The following is a 20540-nucleotide window of genomic DNA, read 5'->3' as shown; positions in this document are numbered from 1 at the left end:
TGCACGATGTGGAGATGGTAGCCTACCTCTCTAGAAGTAGGCATCCTACCAACGATATGATACTACAAAACAATTTGAACATACAACGTATTAGAACACATGAAGTGAAACAAATTACAAAATTTAATTTTTTTAAAAAAATCAAATAATACTTACAAACTCAGCCTCCCATGACTCCCTGCCACCTGATCCATAATGCGACGATCCCATGGTTGCCATCTGGATACGTCGTGTCTCTGCATGCTGGCGACTTGTCATTTTCTCTGATGCTTTCTTCTTGGCCTCTTTCCACTCCCTGCGGTGGCAATTGGGTGGTTGGACATATCCAGGGCGCCCCTGCTCTTGTCTCCGCAGTGACTCCTTGGCGCGCGTCATAAGGTGAGACCTCTTGTTATGAAGCGTGTCTCTCACCTTTGACCGTCTGCAAATATGCACCTCGGTTTTAGGTGCCTCTTCCCAGAACGATTGCGAGAGATTAGCTGTGGACAACATGCACCGAATCTTCTCACATAAAGTGTGATTCATTCGCTTAGACACACCATTAGGTAACGAATTATAAGGAGTTGTAAGCTCTCGTTTAATCCCATTGACATCACAAAGTTTAGTGAGTTCTTTAGATACATACTCTCCCATATATTATGTTCTTATGCATTTTAATTTTAAGCCCTTTCGAGTACTAATAAATATATAAAACTTTTTTAAGGCGTCCAATGCCTCACTTTTTTGCTTAAGCAAGTAAACTCATAGCTTTTTAGAATGATCATCAATAAAAGATACAAAATAACGAAAACCACTATGAGTTTTTATTGGCATAGTATATGCTTCAGAATGGACTAAATCCAAGATACATGCCTTTCTAGAGGCTCCACGAGAGTATGAACTCTTTACATGTTTTTCTAAAATATAGTCGTCACAAAAGTCGAACTTGAGTTTTTCACATCAACTCTTTTAACTGAAGAAAGTGTCTATAGCCCCTTTGGCTCATGTGCGCAAGACGCTTGTGCCATAACTCCATGTGTGAGTGTACTTTTGCAACTATAACAAACTTTCCAAGAAGTGGCTTACAGTGAAGATAATATAGAGTTCCCTTTTTACCGTCTCTAGTGACTAGCATAGATCATTTCTGTATCTTCCACATTCCACTACAAAGGTAATGAAGTAACCCCTATTGTTTAGCTGCCCAACAGAAAGCAAGCTCTTCTTAATACGAGGTACATACCTAACATCATGAAGAATCAATTCGTGGCCATTTTCAAGAGTCAAGTGTATGGTGCCTACTCCTTCAATATCACATGCATGGTTTTTCCCTAGGTAAACTTTCCCAAGGTTACCCGCCTCATAAGAAGAAAAACACTCCAAAGATGGAGTTACATGAAATGATGCACTAGTGTCAACAATCCACGATTGTGACAACCCATCATGAGCAGACAACATGGCATCTATTATATCCCTTTTGGTGATATACACGTCTCCCATTGTCATAGGATGTGGATTTGAAGATGCAGCCGGCAAATCAACATCTTTGTTTTCTTCTATCTCCTCAGTAACAACAATAAATACCACATTTGCCTTTTCTATTTCTTTAGGGGTAGAGCTACCATTCTTCTGCTTTTTTTGCGTTTTGCATTACCTTGCTTCTTGCATTCTTGCTATTTTTTATAGTATTTGCAATTGGGATTTTTATGCCCTTTACGTCCACACTGATAGCAAGTGACATCTTGCCGTTTTTCATTGCTTTTGTTGTGATTTTTGTTTTTATTTGTAGCATTTGTCCTCTTAGATTGTAGGTTGATCCACTGTTTTTTCCATTTGCCTTATGTCTTATCTCCTCATTGAGAATTGAACCACAGACACACCATCAAATGTCAAGTTAGGGTTGTTGCTCAATGACACAACCAATGCTCCCATGAATTTGGCAAAGTCATGAGCAAGAAAATAGCCCTTAGCTTAGGATCAAAAGCTGGCAAGTGTGCATCTTGTAACTGACTCAAGATACCAGTGAAAGCATTTAAATGCTCTGAGGCAGGCTTAGACTCATCAAGCTTCAAGTTGACCAACTTTTGTATGAGATGTACCTGATTGTCAGGAGTTGTATTCTCATATGTAGCCTTGAGTTTCTCCCAAATTGCATAAGGAGTGTTAAGTCCCTTGATATCAACCAAGATATCATCTGTGACAGCCATTTTAATGTAAGTAATGGCTTTGTTATTCATTTTAGCCCAATCCTCATCTGACAAAGCAATAGACTTATGTTTTGCCAAAGCATCATCACAATCCCTCAGAGAAAGTATAGCTTGCATACGATCTTTCCAAAGATCAAAGCCATTGCCATCACATTTATGAATCTTAAAAAGATTCTTTGTGTCAAATGTAGATGTAGTGCTAGCCATCTTCAGCAATAAAAGACTGCAATAAAATGCTGAATACTTTCAGCGAATGGCAAGATTGCTGAATATAATAGCAAGTAATATACACTTGCACTTCCAAAGTTCTCCAAGAAGCAGAAATTTTACTACAATTTCAGTCCCAAGAGCTGATTACAGCATGTACATGAATCAAATCTGATACGTATGCATAAATGATAGCTCCCACTTCAATAATATATCACCGTCGTAATGCCCAAATGCAATAACCCAAGTGCTGTATGTACCACTATTACATTGCATAATGAGCATTCAGCAATACATGTACCAAGGGAAGTTGACCTTTTACAACATTTGACATGTCCCAAGTCCAAATTTCTCCCATCGAGCATTGAATGTGCTGTAATTTCATTGTCAAAGTACAAATTGGCTCAAAACACATCACCGATGCGAGAAGCCCTAAAATTTTTGCAATAAATTTGCCCTAATTGCATTATTTCATTATCTCGAGTATCAAATACGGGCAAATGTAAAACCCCCAAATTTCGTGGTCAAAATGTGCACAAATCACAGTGAAAATTGGCTTAGTCGAGCAAAATTTTACTTGTATTAAAAATGCCCCAAAATTTTTGAAGCAAATGCACACAATGTTTGCAATTTCTTGGTCAGATGCCACTATTTTGCATGACCAGCATCAAATTTGGGAAAAGCTTCAAATTTCCAGGCATAAATCTGTAAAGATGTGAGCCTTTTGCTTGCGCGTATGAACCCGCATTAATGAATAGGGGGTGGGCTTGTTGGAAGGAATTTAAAAATGTCAAAGAAAATGTGTGGAGTGGGGCCGTTGACTTGTGATGTGTCGCTTGCCTCCCATTGCCTATTGGGACTGTGCCGCAGGTCGCATGCTTGTCTGATGTGCCGCCCGTTGCAGTTCGACTTGCCTGCGAGCTGCTCTCGATAGCTGTTGCTTGCAAAAAACACGAGCTTCCTAGCACAAGTGCGCTTGGCTTGAAACGTCGTCACTTCACTGGTCACGCCTGTTGCAGATTGTCACTCTTGTTGTTGCCTCACTCCTGCTGGTCAAATTGACCATTGATTGTTCATGATTGCCTATCACTATCCTTGGGAAACACACTCTCTTGCCCATGCTCTGATACCAATTTGAAGGGCGCAAGAGAAGGCACTCATGTAGTGTGCGCGTCAATCGAGGTGTATTCAGCAATGCGGTGCGGTGAAAGAGTGGAGAGTCTAGAGATGGGTGTGTACCAATGTGGCACACACAAAGAATAAAAGAATGTATTTATACTTAGGGTAGGATACACTTACACCTGCAAGGATGTGTTCACATGTGTAAATAAATATATACACGGGAGTAGTGTAAGGGCCTTTACACCCAATAAAGTCATGAGCAAGAAGATAGCCCTTACCTTAGGATCAAAAGTGGGCAAGCTTGCATCCTGTAATTGGCTCAAAATACCAATGAAAGCATTTAAATGCTTTGAGGTAGGCTTAGACTTATCAAGCTTCAAGTTGACCAACTTTCGTATGAGATGGACTTGATTGATAGGAGTTGTATTCTCATATGTGGCCTTGAGTTTCTCCCAAACTGCATATGCAGTGGTGAGTCCCTTGATATCAACCAAGATATCATCTGTGATTGCCATTTTGATATAAGTGATGGCTTTCTTATTCATTTTAGCCCAATCCTCATCTAACAAAGTAACATGCTTATGTTTTGCCAAGCATCATCACAATCCTTTAGAAAAAGTATACCTTGCATACGATTTTTCCAAAGATCAAAGCCATTGCCAAATTTGCGAATCTCAAAAAGATTCTTTGTGTCAGATGTAGACGCATTGGCAGCCATTTACAGCAATAAAAACTGCATTAAAATGCTGAATACTTTCAGCCAATATCAAGGTTGCTGAATATAACGGCAAGCATGCAAACTTGCACTTCCAAAAGTTCCCAAGAAGCAGATATTTTTCTGCAATTTCAGACCTAAGGGCTAACTAATTACAACATGTACGTGAACCGAATCTGATACATATGCATAAAAGACAGCTCCCACTTCAATAATACATCACCATAATGCCCAAATGCAATAACCCAAGTGGTGTATGTACCACTGTTTCACATGTGCCAAGAGAAGGTGCCCTTTTATAACATTTAATACATCCCAAGTCCAAAATTTCTCCCACTCAGCAGCGAATCTGTTGTAATTTCACTGTTAAAGCACAAATGGGTTCAAAATACATTACCAATGCAAAAAGCCTCAAAATTTGTGCAATAAATCTGCCCCAATTGCATTAATATATCATATCGAGTGTTAAATATGAGCAAGTGTTGCAGAAATTTCATAAATTCTGCAAAACCCCCAAATTTCGAGGTCCAAATGTGCACAAATTTTTGTGAAATCGGCTCAACTGAGCAAAATTTCAATTGTACATTAAAAGCCCCAAGTTTCTGAGGCGAATGTGCACAATGTTTGCAATTTTTGGGTCAAATGTCTTTGTTTTGCATCAAAGTCCCTAAATCAAAGAAAAGCCCCAAGTTTTTGGGCCAAAATTGCAAGTTGTGCTTGGGCATGTGAACACTCATTAGTGGGAGAAGAAAAAAATTACAAGTAATTTAAAAAAAACAAGGAAGGTCCGTCAAATCTGCATTGTGATGGCGTTGACCTGCTGCGTATGTCTTGTTGCCCGTTGCGTGTTGCCCTGTCGTCTGATTGTGCCTCGCTCCCATCGACTGTTGGAACTGCGCCGCCAGCCTAGTCATGTGTCACCCACCTAGTCACAGGCTTGGTTGTGACCTAACCTATCGCAGCTGACTTGTGCCTCATGTCGAGTGCCGTTTGAAATTGACTTATTGTATCTTGGTCAAAACGAACACTTGCTGCCCTTGAACAGGTAGAACGATGATGAGCCGACTCCTTTGCGTGAGCACTCTTGCTGTAGCTTTGATACCTGTTTGATGGGTGAGCGGAAGTGCCTAGATAGTGTGCAAGACAAAGGAGGTGTTTTCAGAAGTAGTGTGTGTGCAAAGAGAGTAAAGACTCAATATGGGTGTGTACTAGTGTGGTACACACAAAGAACAAAAGAATGTATTTTTACTTAGGGTACGGCACACTTACACCCACAAGGGTGCGATCACATGTACAAGTAAATTTATACACGGGAGTGGGAGTAAGAGGGCCTTTATTGCCACATCCTTGTCACAAAGCAAGAATAGTTCGAAATAGATACTCTACTAACACAAGTAGAGGTAGAGGCCATGGTGGTGGTTGTTATGGGAAAATCAAGGGCCATCTCATGACTCATTGGAGCAATCACATACAAGCGGTAGAGGTTAGTCTTAAGCTAAGGGGAGGCATAGATGACATGGTAGATAAAATGCAAATTATGATAACAGAGAATGTTATAATTGTGGTTAGAAAGGTTATATTACATACAAATATCTAGAAAAGAGAAGAGATGGAAATAACAAAAATGAAAAAAATACAACATAACAATTATGTGTCTACCTAATAATCACATTGATAATTAGAAGAAGTTTGTTATGTAGCATATGATGAATGTAGTGAATGCAAATACATCAGCAATAATGACTAATGATGTATGGTATGTGGATTCAGGTGCCTCTAACCATATGACATCTCATGGAGAATGTTTTAGAGAAATGAAAAATCTTGAAATGCCTGGTTTTGTAAAAATAAGGTGATATTAGTTATCTTGGCAGTGTTCCATTGTCTATGCAGGATATAAAAGTTGGGTGTTTGGTTGATGTGTTGCATATGTCTAATATCACAAAGACCTTGGTTTTTGTTGGACAAATGGTTAGAGCAAGGATTGCAAGTAAAGTTCAATTAGAATGGCTGTTTTATAGAGGATTTCAAGAATAGATATAAATTGTTGTAAAAGGTAAGCGTGTGGGAAGGATGTTAACCTTGGACTACTTTGAAGGTTACTATGTTTACATAAGGTACAAGATTTATGGGTAATATTGACATTTGGCACAAACATATTGACCATATAAATGTGCGGCGGTTGAAGAATATGCAATCATATGAAGTTGTGATGGGCTTGCCTAAGTTCAAAGTAGATGGCATGTAGAAAGTGTGTGAAGCATACCAATTTGGATAATAAACAAGCCATGCATTTCCTCATGATAAATGTGTAAGCAAGCATTTACTTAATGTTGCACATTCAAATGTGGGGACCTAAAAATACTGCATCAATCACTAGATGTAAGTATTGGGTAACCTTTACTGATAATTATACAAGATATGGGTGTATTTCATGAAGGAGAAAATTGAGGTGTTTCTCACTTTCAAGATTTTAAAAATCTAGTTGAGAAATAAACGGGTGTGTAAATTAAGTGCCTGAGGTTAAGTGTTTTTGCCCTACCTTGAATTTTGTTTATTGATTCACTTCAACATGTGGGAAATTGTTTTTCTGCTAATACGGTGCATATCAGACTTTAGCTAAATTGAAGAGATGCATAACAAAATCAGTGATCTTGTTATTGATGATGAAATCTATAGTATAGTCATGTTACTCTGTCAAAGTTGTTTTGATAGTAGGTACATGCTGCGTTTCTATAGCAATTGATTCTGGAATTTATAATCATCTTTTGAAGACTTTGTCTTTCGGGACAGATATAACAAAGGTTGGCTTTATCACAAAGAACTGCGCATGTGGTTTATGCGCGTACCCAATTTTGAGCCCCTCGTGACAACGAATACCTATGAACGAGGATCTTACTACTTTTTTGATCCCTCTTCATGGGACTTGGTAAGAAAGGTACATGGTCCTTCAAACATAATCATTTTTCAACAATAGCTGTCTGGAGGTGTTTTTGCTTGCTTGAGCACTTGCATCTGAAGTGTTCCTGCTGGATGTAGTTGGTTGGTTCAAAAGTAGTAACCAATGAAAGGTTGTAATGCAGGACAATTTTGTGGTTTACTTGGAGTGTGTGGAGAAAAGACCACAACTTCCGCAGCATTAGTATCAGTCTTCAGTTGATAGTCTGTGGGTGCAATGCAACCACTTTGTAACGTGTAGTGCAAATGATTTGAGATGATGCCATTATAGAAATGAAAGATTTATTTTTCTGAAAATGCATTTGTTCTCTGTGTAGAAATATTCTCCATTTTGATTTTTGATGGATTGAGTAGAGTTGCAACATCAAGTGTTGCATCTGTGTTGAGAATTTCTATGTGCCTTTGTGTCGAGAATTTTCTCTTTATTCTTTTGAGAATTGCATTTGCCTGAAGAGGAGTATTAGCAACTGAAGTCTTAACACGATCTTGGTACTTCGAAAACGTATATGCTGTGAACTACGAATTTGACAAGAGTTTCATGCTAGTGCTCCTGCCCATGCACCTAGTTGCTGCATTGTATTGGTTGCATAACTTTATATCATGAGGTCAATTGCTAAGGGAATGGCTTTTCAACACTGGGCAGAAGGTATGATCCAGTTTGTCTGTTGAGGACTCGTCTACATAGCAGTTAATGCTATGATGTTGTAATTTGGGCAGCTTTAGCACGTTCTTTGTGGAGGATTGTCCAGTGCATTTCATGAACTCAATTTTTTCAAGTCATGCATATGTACTTTTTATGCATATGTACTTTTCAGCTGCAAGTCCCCAAGTCCCAAGGGCTGGAACAACTGGTCTTTTAAGATCAGTACTTGAAATCATAATCAGTTCTCACTTTAACTGGAAAGGATGCACCCATACACATGATATAAAGATGTACTTCAACAGCGTTCTTGGCTGGCGAGTTTTAGGAAATTTGTTGTTTATTATGTAGTACTAGTATCACCTACAATATGTGGCTAAGAGGGACAAATCCTAGAGAGTTGGAGTTGATATTGCCTTGCAAGATTTGCGTGACATCATTTTAAACATACAAAAGGTTTTGTTGTCTGATTGATTGATTGTTTTGTTTTGTGTTCTTTTTTTTGTTTTTTGGGGGGGGAGGGGGGGGTGGTGTTTTGTTGTTTGATGATTACCTTGTTTGCAGTGCAAGTCTGCTTTTGATTTGCAATGTGACTCTGCACTCTAATCTTAATGTGGTGGGTAGAAAGTTCAATGTGCATTAGAAAGTTACTGATCACTGAACAATCAATATGCTCATGTTTCTCCCATGGCATATATTTTAAATTTGATGCCCATGTAGGCCATGCATGATGTGAAGGTTGCCTTTTGATGTGTGGTGAGTCCTTTGAACTCTACAGTTTCTTAGCCGGGCATCATGTGGTAAAAACAGTGCATTTGAATTGGTATCTGAAGCTTTTCACACTTGGTTAATGTCATTGGACGAGTGGTTTCCGAGTAGCCATGCGTTGCACAATAGAATATCTTGCCAGCTGATTTAAAAAGTTGCATGGACAAGGTTCTGTTATTTTGCTCCATGGAGTGGGATGCATACCTTGTTTTCCCATAGAATGAACTCTTGTCCCTGTTGCCTTCCCATGTAATCTGATATTTTTGCATCTTTTTCCACATTATACTCCAATCTTCTATATTACACCGCGCAAGTTAGCTAGGGGCAATTTTGTGGAGAACTGCCTGATGGTACTCCATTCCATGAAAGAGTAGCAACATTCTTTGCTTTTGTTAGCTTTTTCAATTTTATGTGCAGTCTTCAAACGTGTTTTTGTTGCTCAACAAACCCTCACTGAAATCATGATGTTCTTGGCCAACTTTCTCACTCAAAGTCCAGGGATATGCCTACTTGAAGCGATATGACGTACTTTGGCATTTTAGATTGATGTAATCCACAAGACAAAGATGAGATATAGAAAGTGGAAGGAGATATCATGTTGATTAAAAATCATCTTTCAGCATGTTTAGAGGATCATTCCATTTGGAGTCCAAATCACTTGCCCACCTCGAGCTATCTCACTTTTACCCATAAAGATGAAAGTATGAAGCACACTCTGAACATGCAACACTTCTTTTTTCTTTTTGGAAAGTGCCTCCTTTGATTGCATTCTTTTAAAACTAATGTTGATCATTGTGCTTTATCATGAATGTAGTAGTTATCTTGAAACCTACACCTATTTGACTTTTCATTTAAACATGCGATGTCAAGTTCTCCATATAAATTGTGTTTTTGAACTTGTGTTTCTTTACACATAGATTTGGGAGTATTTTAAGTGTATAATCAATATATCATTACCAAAATGTCCTCTCAAAATGATGTAAAAGTCAATTGTGAACGCTATTGACACACACCACAAAAAACTTCATTATGGCTAAATTAGCACATATCACAAAAAGTCCTCTCAAAATGATGTGAAAGTCAATTGTGAACGCTATTGACACACGTTACAAAAAACTTCATTATGGCTTTATTAGCACATGTCACAAAGTGTGTATAAAATTGGTCAAAACTTTTGTAACATAAGAATATGTTAGATCTTCAAGCTTAAATTTGTAGCTAAATGAAGTGAAATTTGATTGAAGGTAGGCATACCAAGTTTGAAGAGAGCATTGAGGGAAATATTTTGTCCTCATTGGCTCAATCAAATTCCTTATTGTTTGGAAGTTATGATTCTTTGAAAATGAAAAATGTTATTTTTTTTCAGCACTAAAAAAAAAGAAAAAATAAAATGTGTTGTCTTGTTGCTTTTTCCTTTCTTTTGTTATTGTTGGTGTGTTTTGTACGGGGGTGCCAATCTTGGAGGATTACATTGATTCTTTTCTTAGAAAAAAACGTGCTTGAAAAAAAGCTTCTTGCCAAGTGCATGAAGTTGTTTAGAAAACAATTGATCAAGACATGGCATCATATTCTTTTGTGAAATTAGAGATTGAGATTGTAAATGAGAATGAGATTGTGAGGTTGAGAGCGAGATTGTGAATGTGATTAAAATTCTTTAGCATGTATGTGAATATAGCTCAGGGTTGGTCAGGTGGATCGACCTCCTCATTGGAGTGCATGCGTTGAATGTGCTATGTTGTTCTTGTAATTGGCATATATAATACATAATTCATATTCTTTTTAAATTAAAAAACAATGTGAGTTTCGTACGGAGACTAAAAAGAGGTATTGTTTTCCTCATTCAAACAATACGAAGAGTATAAACATGATTAGTTTGTTGATGATTATCAAGAGAAGTTTCTACAATTATATTTGAAAGTAAGTTTATTGAAGAATTAAAGGATGATCTAAAGTATTCAAGTGAAGGGATTCGGATGTATTGATTTCCTTGACGCTATAGCAAAGTAGAGGACTATGCAAAGTTGCAAACACATAGGGAGAAGAATGTAGCTTCTTCTAATCCTCAGGTTATTTCCATTGATCATCACCCACAAAGCTTTTATCCTATTGTATCAAAGGCTAAGCCAAGCCATAGTCAAAGTACCAATAGACACCATAGTAATATCCAGAGAGGACCAATAGAGGGTTCTCAAAAAACATGTGCAGAATTAGAATGTCTCCAATAACAACCATAATTAGAAGAAAAGGCATTTTTCAATGGTAACAAGGCCTAGAATTCCTTGCAAGAGCAAGAAGATTGGGATTGTGCTATCGTTGTGAGGAGCAAGAACATTGCACTTTCGAATGTCCGAACAAGATGATGATTAATTTGTTGCAAGCTCAAAAGATTGAAATGGAGACCATGATTTCTTTTCAGACGTAGATATTAACATTATGAATTTAGTGTTCTAGCCTTTGGCTTAACCAATGTATTGGCCACTTTCATGCATTTGATAAATAACTTTCAGTTATATCTTAATGAATTCATCCTTGCATTCTTGGACGATATCTTTTTGTACCCTAATGGTCATCTAGAACATAAGGTACATCCAAGAAAAACTCTTCAGACTTTGAGAGAGCATAAACTTTATGCTAAATGGAGTAAGTGGTTCTTTGAAAATGATAAAAATTGTTTGTATAGGAAGAACTCTCTAAGCAAGTGCATTGATTGAACTAACTAAGAAAACTAAAGCTTTTCTTTGGATAGATACATGTGAGAAAGCCTCTAATACATTAAAATAGGTGGTGGTCGAGAACTGTACTTTGGAACTCTTGAGATGGGAAAACCTTTTGTCTTATCTTGTGATGCCAATGGAGATGAGCAATTGGGATGTATATCGACACAAGAGGGGAGAGTAGTGGCTTATGAGCCATGATAACTAAGAATGCATGAGTTAAACTCTCATATACATGATCCATAACTTGTCACTGTAGTTCATGCCCTAAAACATTGGAGACGTTTGCTACTTGGAGTGAAATGTGACCTAAATTGATCATCAAAGTCTAAAAATATCTTTACTTACCCATTGTTGAATAATTGACAAAAGAGACGTATAGTTGTTATGTGAGTATGAATTTGATATCAAGCATCGGTTTAGAAGGAAAGAAAGGTTGCTGACACCTTGAGTTGTAGATCTACATGCAACAATTTATATGTTATACAAATTGACTTAATTAATGATATATGTCTTGAAGTGCATGATAAACTAATGTATTCTAAGATCTTGTCCTTCTTAAGTAACAAATTAGGAGAAATGTATGATGGGAAATTTCACATGCTTAAGTGGTCTTTATTACTTGAATCATTTATGTATCCCTATTGTCTCAAAATCTAAGAAAGAACGTCTTAAAGAATGTCAAAAACAAAAATGCATGCTTTGTTAAATATAATCATTGGACATAGCCAGCCAAAAGTAGAAATCCATATCTATGGATTTTATAACAAAGTTGCATGTTTGCTAGAGGAGGCTATGATACTATGTTTGTGGTAGTTGATAGACTTATGAAAACAATTCATTTCTTTTCAATGAAAAAGACTAATGCTACACATTTTGAATTGTTTATAAGGAAACTATTTAGCTTTCATGGTATGCCAAAAGGTATTATTTTTGATAGAGGTTGAAAATTTACATCAAGCCACATTTAAGACCATAAGAACATGACTTAGAATGAATGCTATATTCCATCTACACATTGATACAGAGACAAAGAGGGTGAACAGAGTTCTTAAGGACATGCTTAGGATGTATGCAAATCAAAAGCAAAATAATTGGACTAAATATCTATTATTAATTAAAATTGTATATAATAGTTCATAATATGTGTCAATTAAAATAGCTCTGTTTGAAGCAATGTATGGTTATAATTGTGTATCTCTTATTCATCCTTTCAATGCTTTAAATAGAGTAGGGATTTCAAAACAAATGCTTAAAAAATGGATGAGAAATTAAGAAAAATCAAACAATACATTAAGACACTACAACAAAGATAAAAGAGGTATTATAATAAGAGTAAGAGAGTATTAGAGTTTGATGAAAGTAACATGGTTTTCTTTAGAGTTGAATCTTGATGAATTAACTTGTTTCTTAGAAAAAATGAAAGATTGTCTCCATGTTTTGTAGATCCTTCAAAATACTAAGAAAGATTGGCTTACTTGCATATGCATTAAATTGCGCTCTCTCATATGTGTGTGTGTGTGTGTGTGTGTGTGTGTGTGTGTGTGTGTGTGTGTGCTTATTGAGGAAATATATTGGTAACTTTGATCATGTTTTGTAAGACAAATTTAGACTTCAAGAGGATAAGACATTGAAAGTAGAACTAGAGTTAGAATTAGATTGCAAGGTCAAGCATCTTAATAAGGGTAGATATATTGTAGAAGTTTTGGTAAAGTGGGATACATATCCCATAAAAGATGCATCTTGGGTACATTTAGATGTTTTGAAAAAAGGATATATTTCTTTTCAACTTTGAGGATAAAGTTTTTAGGAGAAGGGGACAATGTGATATGCCCCAATAAAGCAATACTAAACTTTTTTAAAACATGTGTAAATAGTTTTTAGAAGTAACGTTCAAGTTGTTTTGAGAGTGTGAACACATTTTGGTAATGGCACCCCTCATAGTGAGTGGTTGCACACAATGATTGGATTTGTTCGTTTGGGAAATGACTTGGTAAAATTTTTTCTAGCACAAGAACATGTCTTATCTTTAAGCTTAAATCATGGCTAAATGAAATGGAATTTGGTCAAAGTTTTGTTTCATGCAGAGGGAAATTATGGAAACATTTTGTAGTCTTATAGGCTTGGTCAAATTTCTCACCATTTTGAAGATATGAGCCTTTGCAAAAGTAAAATAATATTTTTCAACACTTACATTGTTGTGTTGCTTTTGCCTTTCTTTTGTTATTCTTGTTGGCAAGTTTTGCATGGGCGTGCGAGTTTTGGAGGATTGCATCCATTTTTATCTTGGTAAAATGTATCCTTTAAAAAAAGCATATTTTTAGGTGTATGATGTTGTTCAAAGAACAATTAATTGAGACATGCTATCATCTTGGTGGTCGGGTGGATTGAGCTTCTCATTGGAGTGCATATTTTGAATGCATTGTTGGATGCTACTTGTTGTAACTTTGTCATACATAATACATAATTTCTCTTCTCTTCTGTTTATACTCTATGATTCTCAATTAGATACCGTATTGATTTTTATAAGATTGTGACTTATCTTGTTTCACTTTTGACTTTTAAAATAGATGTGAAATCAATTGAACTATAAAATTTCTACTTTGGAAATGCTTGTCCAGATAAATATTACTAAAAATATTTGATACATACTTTCTTCAAATTTTAGTTGTATTCTAGTTAAAATTTGTCCACAAAATGACACCCAACATAAAGTTGATTGATTAAAACTTGTTCATGTTATATGAAGTTTTGTCAAAACATCCAAAACATTCAAAAATTTATTTTGGAGACTTCCTAGAGTCCAAAGAACGGAAACTTGTAAGATGTGAAGTATATTTTATGGGATAAATATCCATGCTTCAATTCCTAAACTTCTTTGTTTACTTATTAAAAATAAATAGAGGCTCGATCCTCAAAGCACCATCTTTTAGGATTTTGGATTTTTCCTAGAAATGACATGTTTAGCTCAAGCTAAATCCTATTGAAGGCATTGCATAAGCTCAAAATATTGAGATCAAATGCTTAGCACTATGGCCGAGCTCAAATAGAGATAGGACATGCTTGGCCCTAAGGGTCCCTATACGGATTCCACAAGGCCAACCTCAATCCTTGAGAGAACATATTTGACCTAGAGAAAATGCCAAGTTCAATCCAAGAGATGGTGGCCCTAAGGCCAAGCTCTATCCTAGATGTAATTTCTTGGCCATAGAGCAAATATCTTGCCAACTTGATTTAGTTAACAACATAAACATGCATCATGTTTTATGCAAGAGTTTTTAAAATTGTACTAATGTACTCTTTAGGACTAAATTTGGACAATGTCTTCCATAGGATTGAGGAGTTGTATCCATGGCAATTTCCATTTTTTGAGACACAAAGATATCATCTAAGAAATGAAAGGTGAGAAGGATCGAAGTTTGCTTGGAAGAGCTATGGTGGGAGAGTAAGAGCAAGAAAGAGAGAGAGACCAAATGGGAACTCCAACAGTCACAATGTGTGATCGGGCCTTCCTTTATTCAAACTGCCACTAAAAGAATAAAGAATAAAGTGATGGTGACGGGTGTCTGCCACCTGTAGTGTGCAGTGGCTCTCTTTACAGTAAGCTCCTTTTCCTTTTGGAGGAAGAGAACATATTGTAAGAAGTGTATATACCTTTTTACATTATCTCTACTCAAACTTTGTAAAATTAGCCATCCCATATTGTAAATTCTCACATTATACTAGTAATGCATATGCACAACTCTCCCTCACATTTTTCAATCTTTGTGGTTTACCTTCTATTTTCTTATTAGTTTCTCTAGAAAGCTTGACTTTGAAGACTTATGCACATAAGACAACAAAATGCATTATGAAGGAAGACTCCATGTACACTGCCTTACATCACCTGGTGCATCATCCAATTTGTGGCTCTAATAATTCAAGATTACATTTGATTAATTGGGATTAGTAAATAATGTAATCAAACCAAGTTTTTATAAAAAGGAATCACTTTGAGCCTTCAAGGAGAGGGACATACATACTCCACTCTCACTATTTTTACTACCTCTATTTTCTTCCTCTCCTTCACTATTTCCCCATCTCTTTTCACTCCACCATCCTTCTTCCCCACTTCATCATATATATCATCTCCTTCTCCCTCACTTCCCCACCCATCTCCCAAGTCCATCACCCTCCTTGCCCCCACTTCATCATATCCTCACCCTCTTCGACCCTTACTCTCATCTTCTTATATTGTCCATCTCTCCATTATACCCCCCTCTACTTACCCATCATTTTGGGTCAAGATTCACTAGTTGTACCCCTAAATATTAATGCATTGAAATATTTACTTCATAATGCACTACACATTCTATTCTATTCCTCTTCCTATATCATCACTATCATTATCCCTACTAGTGTGTGTAAAAAGTGTTCTTGTCCACTTCTAATTTGGTTAGGTCCTTATTGAGGACATTCTACAAGAAATCTTCAGTTTCTCTTTAGAGGTGAAAGTTTATATTTTCTCTCTAAGTTCTTTGTTAAAGATTGAAAATGGCGGTACAAGAAATCAACCATTTAGAATGAATATGCCGTATGTGCCTTCTCGTTTTCAATCCGTATAGTTTTTACATACAAAAGGGTATCATATAAAGGGGTTACTTATAGATTGAATAAGAAGGGGTTGTGTTTTATTCAAGAAAAATTCACAGATTAGGATATTTATAAATAGGTCATTGAACACACATTATATAGAGGATATATATGTAGTGAACCCTTGGAGGTTTCCATCTCACTTGACTTCTTTTCCTCAACAATGGCTTTTTCATAAACTTTTCTTGCATGCTTCTCTATAATGTCAAGTTTGAGTTGAAGTGTGCAACCACTTTTTTTCCACAAGTTAATGATATATCAAGATTTCTTTGGAGTAGTACTATTTGTTGGTATAACTAGCTCATTAAATGAAAATTTAGTCACCCAATCTAGCTAAAATGTACAATTTGTAAGGCTCCAAATCTTTTTATTGTTTTTCTTTTGTGTGCCTGACAATCTTTGATTCATTTTAATAGGTTGACATTAAGCATTTTGTAAAGATAACATAAGTCGTGCTTACACTACTAAGGGTAAAAATTTGTTGGTCTCCTACTATTTGACATTGTGGTTCAAGCTCATTATTTGCTTTATTTTTTGGAATAAACATATTTAATTCATTTTTTATGTTTATGATTTGGGAATAACATTCTAATTATAGATATCACAAAATTTTATATTTATTGGATTGCTAAAGAATGCAATAATATCTCTCTTTTAGATATCACAAAATTTTTGTTTCTTCAATCTACCTATTTCTATAGAAAGATACACAAAACAATACTTAAGATTTATTCTTTTCAATAATACTACTAGAAAATTATATTTATAAACTTTCGAGTTATAGATACTACATATAAGTCATAATATGTGATCTTAAATTCAAAGAAGCATGATTAAGATTCTTTTCAAGCTATACCGTTATACACATTAATCTAGACACCATATTATGGATAAGCATGGAACCCAGGCACCATGTTGTGCGTAGGCATAAGGTAAAAATGTGTCCACACCAAGCAAAGTGTGCCCATCGGTAAGTCATATAGTCATGTGACCTAAACACAATGCTTAGTGAAAACGTCGAGTGACACTTTTTCTTTTGCATATCATTTTTTCTCTTTCATACTATTATAGAACATGGTTTCCATCATTCTTAAGCTAAAAGCTAAAAGCTATTTCCTTTATGTATCATTTTTTCCTTTATGTGGTGACATTCTATCGTTTTTGCACCCTTTATGGTGATAGAACATAGCTATGTTTCTATGATTACTTTACACCACTTGATGTGAGATTCTAAGATTACTTTACACCGCTTTAATCCCGCATGTAAGATAGATTATTGCCTTAATTTTGATATATCCTTGGTGAGCATACAAGTTTATGGATTAACTTTACTATTGCACCTTTCAATGATTCTAATAGGCATGATTGTGAGGAGATAGAATGCAACAATAAGGATGATTTGTGATACATGGGTTCTACTCCAACTTCCAATCTTCAAGCTTGTGGATTTTAGAATCAATACTCCCCATAAGAAGGTTCTCACATGGAGGCATGATGCCATTGCTATTGACCATTTTTGGAAGGCAAGGGTATTATGCTTTCATGTACGGTTTAAATTTTGTGGCATAAAGTGCCATCTACCAAAAGTTATTTTGGGGGAATATGCACAATCCAGGTTATTCTTGGTCCCTACCTTGTTGTGCTTTGGATCAACAGCTTCATTAAGCAAGCCTTTATCTAAACAAAAAATATAATTAGGATTCTTTATTGGGGAAAAAATGATGAAAATTATAAAAAATGTCAAGTGCCAAATCAATCACATCAATAGGTCAACCATGTAGATCAAATGTACAATTTTACTACTATTGCTTGGGATTTTTCTCTAGTACCATTTGCTACTCATACAATCATAATCAAGAAAGGAATCAATTGCGCCCTTGGCATGTATGAAACTTGTAAGTCTTGACAAATCAAGAGTATAGGTGACCGACAAAGACAAATTGGTGTGCATAGACCAAAGCATAAACCATCTGCACAATTTCTCCATGCAGCACATCCAAGATGTGAAGAAAGAACCAACTTTGGACCACAAGCATTCACTATGCCATCCTCTTAACATAATTTTCGGTAATCTATACATGGATGCCAACCAAGAGCTAACTAATATACAACTAAGTAAAACAAAGTATGCATTATACCTTCAAGTGAACATTATTTGGAGTGAGTTCATCAAAGCATCAAACAAGATATACCGCTGATTGAACTCAATAGGCTAGCCTAGCAACAAGCAATCTAAAAATCATATACTCCCATGAGTCAAAGCTAGCATGCAAGGCCTAAGGTATTCCATTACAATGACAATCATGGATTCTGGGGATACCTTGATGGTAGGGGTTACCAGTAGTAGGTCGTTAGTAGGGGGATGGTGGTAGGTTGCCAGCCAGTCATCTCAGTAGGCTGGATGGTAGCAGGTTGGTGGACAGTGACTGGTGTATGCATGGCAGCTCATCAGCAGGGGTGGATGCAGCAAGTTGGTTGCTAGTAGGTGATCGGTGGGGGGAACGGTAGCACATGGACGGTAGATGTCTTGATGATCCTTGACAATAATCGCAGTGCAGGTCGACGTCGTCAACAGGACAAGAACATCAAGTTGGTAGTAGGGTTGGTGGGCTGCAGCTGTGGAGCATGTCTACATCAGGGAGCAACATAGGAAGAGAGATAGACGAAGGTAGGCATTAGCCAGAGAAGAAGAGAGACATGCAAAATGATGAACCCTTGGAGAGAGAGAGAGAGAGAGAGAGAGAGAGAGAGAGAGAGAGAGAGAGAGAGAGAGAGAGAGAGAGAGAGAGAGAGAGAGAGAGAGAGAGAGAGAGAGAGAGAGAGAGAGAGAGAGAGAGAGAGAGAGAGAGAGAGAGAGAGAGAGAGAGAGAGAGAGAGAAGAAGAAGAAGAAGAAGAAGAAGAAGAAGAAGAAGAAGAAGAAGAAGAAGAAGAAGAAGTAGAAGTTATATTAACGTCTTCTAAAGACCAAAACTGGCCTATGAGACAAACTGTGATACAACTGATGAGGTCCAGCTATCCAAAATAAAAGTGCTGAATGAAAAGCTAAAAACTGGAAACTGAAAGAGAGAGAGAGAGAGAGAGAGAGAGAGAGAGAGAGAGAGAGAAGAAGAAGAAGAAGAAGAAGAAGAAGAAGTAGAAGTTATATTAACGTCTTCTAAAGACCAAAACTGGCCTATGAGACAAACTGTGATACAACTGATGAGGTCCAGCTATCCAAAATAAAAGTGCTGAATGAAAAGCTAAAAACTGGAAACTGAAAATACGGTGCTGTGAGTGTGATAAGTGTCGTATATGTGTATGTGCGTATGTAGCTCTGGTACTCCAGATAATGGCTACAAAAGGGGAACAAATGTCGGCTGTGATAGGGGAACAACTGTCGGCTGTGATAAAGTGGTGCGATGTGTATATGTAACAGATGCAGGGAGATATACTATCCTGGGATGTAGTAGCAGTTGTCGAAGTCGCTAATAGCAGGTGATCCCTCCTGGATGCAGGATGTGGTACATCGGCGGTGGAGAAAGAGCAAACTGGAGATCTGAGATCCAATGTGTCGAGTGTCATCGGATCTCAGTCTGCTGTCGATGTAGATCAAGAATCCTCCGGATCTCCTGTCGGTGTGGCTGTGGGGTTCGAAACCCCCGAATCCTCGTGCGGCGTTGGGTACGCTGGTCCTCAGCCTGCTGTAGTGTGAGCCCGGAGGTCTGGCTGGAGGCTGGTATAGTAGCTCTCACTTTGTCTGTCTGAAAGAACTGTGTAATAGTCGTCTGGGTGGGCCCCTCTCTGACTGGGACCCGCTGTGTGCTCTGCTCTCTGATGTGCCATGCCTCTCCCAGAAAACGGCCAAATGATCTCTGATCCATATCAGTCATACATCCCTGAAGTGAGCTGCTCAATGTGTATCTAGATCTCAACTCTGAGTATGCCGGGCATCTGAGAACAAAATGCTCCTCACTCTCCACCTCTGATCTGCAAAGGGGGCATATCCTCTCCTCCCGTGGGATGCCACTGGCTCTGCCACTCTCAATCATAAGCTGATGTGATGATACCCTGAGCTGTCCAATAAGAACTCTCAATCGATGTGGCATATAGATCTGCATATATCTCGGAATCTCTATGAATCCCTGCTCTGATATGCTCAAGAACTGTGTATAATAATGTGCCATCTTCGATGGCAGTGGCTGTGCAGGGCTGACCCATGTCCTCTGTATATAAATATGCCATATCTCCTGTCTGATGACTCTGTTCCTCTCAGAGAGAGAGAGGGTATAAGTGGGAGCTTGAGTATCATATAGAAGAGGTGAGATTCTATCAATGTCCAGCCCATGTCTGTCAAACCAAGCTCTAGTCTGTGCATACCATGATGTGGTATCCCCCGCTCGATCCATCTCCTGAGATGCCATATATGCTCTATATGCAATGCGATCTCTGTCCATATCCTGAAATCTGTGTAGGAAGTAGACTGTCTGAAATAATGCCTCGACTAGCATGGGCGGTGTGGCAAGCTCTGCTCGCACAATGTCATGTGGGACTGAGGCCTTGCTGCGAATCAATCTAGATATCATGATCACTTGAGGTCTCTCCATCAATGTCCATACATAAT

The 20540-nt window shown here is 37.3% G+C and overlaps 1 protein-coding gene across 10 annotated transcripts in view; it reads left to right on the top strand.

Moving 5' to 3' along the window:
• Positions 1-7527, top strand: part of LOC148040945 (putative NOT transcription complex subunit VIP2) — a 36597-nt gene extending 29070 nt beyond the window's left edge. For 7 of the 10 annotated variants that reach the window (XM_087674974.1, XM_087674999.1, XM_087674982.1 and 4 more), the window contains 2 exons: positions 7021-7165; positions 7311-7527. In XM_087674974.1, the coding sequence (XP_087531100.1) occupies positions 7021-7165; positions 7311-7370 (205 nt within the window). In that variant the 3' untranslated portion in view covers positions 7371-7527. The other 3 variants (XM_087674965.1, XM_087675027.1, XM_087675017.1) reach the window with 3 other exon arrangements.
• The last annotated feature ends 13013 nt before the right edge of the window (positions 7528-20540 follow it).

The sequence above is a fragment of the Lygodium microphyllum genome, chromosome 1 (assembly GCF_053477565.2).
Source record: "Lygodium microphyllum isolate KBCC chromosome 1, Lygodium_microphyllum_v1.1.10, whole genome shotgun sequence".
Lineage (NCBI taxonomy): Eukaryota > Viridiplantae > Streptophyta > Polypodiopsida > Schizaeales > Lygodiaceae > Lygodium > Lygodium microphyllum.
This window is presented reverse-complemented; position numbering and strand designations above follow the sequence as displayed.